At 34.5% G+C, this 1,988-nt stretch overlaps 1 protein-coding gene across 1 annotated transcript in view; it reads right to left on the bottom strand.

Moving 5' to 3' along the window:
• The window catches only part of SVIP (small VCP interacting protein), a 5,651-nt gene that overhangs the window by 1,956 nt on the left and 1,707 nt on the right, over positions 1-1,988 (bottom strand). The window contains exons 2-3 of the mRNA XM_023532084.1: positions 1,878-1,880; positions 1,540-1,653 (exon numbers count right to left, since the gene is read on the bottom strand). Of these exons, the coding sequence (XP_023387852.1) occupies positions 1,540-1,653; positions 1,878-1,880 (117 nt within the window). The remainder of the gene's footprint in view (positions 1-1,539; positions 1,654-1,877; positions 1,881-1,988) is intronic.

Here is a 1,988-nt window from a genome sequence, read left to right as displayed (position 1 = left end):
TTTTTTGAAAGCTCCTCATCTGACTAATGTGCAGCCAGGGCTCAGAGCCCTGCACGAGAGGTCTGCCATTACTCCTGTACTGGTGTATCCTGTACTGATGCTAGTTTGTATCCCAATGCCATCATTCTCTTGACTTCTTAAGATAAGGCTGCCTTTCCAGAAGAAAATGAGTAATACTAACATCAACTATCCCGGGAAGAGGCAGATCTAGTCTGGCGACGTGTAGAAGGCATGAAGACAGGGCAAGAGCATTTCCCTCATACTGTGGAGTCTGGTCAGATCAGGAAGAATCCAGCTACACTATAGGACATGCCAGACCAGCCTGTAGGATGGGCCTGATAGCAACCCTTAAAGAACCCTAGCTAGGCCCAGAGGGTTGAGAATTAAAGCTATCCTTTGCCTTTTACTCTTCTGTTATCCCTGAGCCCCCAACATTTTATTTTGAACTTAACTATACACTCTTGATGAGCTCTGCAGATGATCAAGGGGAATGTCCCGTAAAGCCAGTGAGTGTGTTGGTAGTAGAAGTGACTGGGAATATTCCAAGTGCAAATGACACAGTGACAAAAGCAGTGGTTTATGAGAATGAGTTACTCTTAATGGGAAAATTCTGCGACCACTGTCCAGTTTAATGGCCTTGAGGATCATTTTTATTAAAGAAGCCAGAGAGATTAAATTGCCTGACCCACAAATTATAAATATATATACATATATGTATTGATGTATAGTTTTGAGAGCAGAAAACTGAACTGAGAAGACAGTGAATTGATATAATTAACTAAAATTCAGGACACTATCCTTTTTACAAATATACTTACTTGAGAAATGTAATTACTTTAAAAAATAGACCAACAATCTTAATATCTGAACCATTATTTTCCTGAGTTTTAACATAAAATAAAACCTTTATAGTCCTGCTAGACTATAAAGATCCCCAAGTTCAAGGATCTTGTTTAACTTGTCCACCACTATATTTCCAGTGTCAAGGGCTGCAACTTACACTGGAATGTACATGTGTCACACTCACTCCTGTACACCCAAGTTAACATTTGCTTAACTATGATAATGAGTGACAATGAAAGCTCCAGTATACCAAATCACTGAGTAAAAAAAATGGATTATAAAAACAAATTTATAGTGTAATCTAATTTAATAAGATTGATGTATAAATGGAGATGAGAAATGTCTGTCAAAATGACACTGAATTTGGGTGATTTTTCCTTTCGTTATATTCTTCCATATTGAGTTTTCTACATAGTTTACTATTAATTATATAAAGTATTAAGATATAGGATTAAGATAATCAGAAAAAAAATCTATTTTCATTCATTTTGAGAAAAAGAAAGTAAACCTATTCTAATAAATGTTAGAAAATGTCCAAAGGAACTGGTACTTCTTTCAATCGATATTTTTCATGCTTTAAAATTACTTCAAAATTTTCTGATAATTCATTTCAAGAGGAAATTAGTGAATGGACTGCTACTTAAGTTTTTAAAAATTCCAGGTAAATTTAAATCTTACATAAATTTTAATACTTACTCTAAGTCCACCTTCTGGTGGGGGCCCAGATGTAGCAATTTGTTTTTCTATTTTTTCCTTTTTCTTTCTCTTTTCTTCCACAGACTGAACATTCAAAATTCCCCGAGATGCTGCCTTTAAGAAATATGATTAGGGGTATAAAAAAAACAATAAAATCAGTACCTAAAAACTGAGGTGTGTTTTTTTGTTTTTGGTTTTCAGGTTTTTCTGTGGGGGTGAAGATTGGTCTACTTTTGATAACAAAGAATTAAACTACTTCTACAACAGCTTTATATAAAACATAGTATCATTTTCTCATTGGGTATTTTGTAACTATACAAATTTCCTCCTAAACTTACTTCCTGTCAGTGTTTCATAAGGCATGGTCATTTTATCCCAAGGAATAATGTTATTGAAAGGGCATCTCACATTATAGAAGACATCTGCATAGTCATTTTCATACATTAAAT

Source organism: Pteropus vampyrus, unplaced genomic scaffold (genome assembly GCF_000151845.1).
Source record: "Pteropus vampyrus isolate Shadow unplaced genomic scaffold, Pvam_2.0 Scaffold76, whole genome shotgun sequence".
In the NCBI taxonomy this organism is placed as follows: domain Eukaryota; kingdom Metazoa; phylum Chordata; class Mammalia; order Chiroptera; family Pteropodidae; genus Pteropus; species Pteropus vampyrus.
The sequence above is the reverse complement of the archived record's forward strand: the minus strand, read 5'-3'. Positions and strand labels throughout refer to the sequence as shown.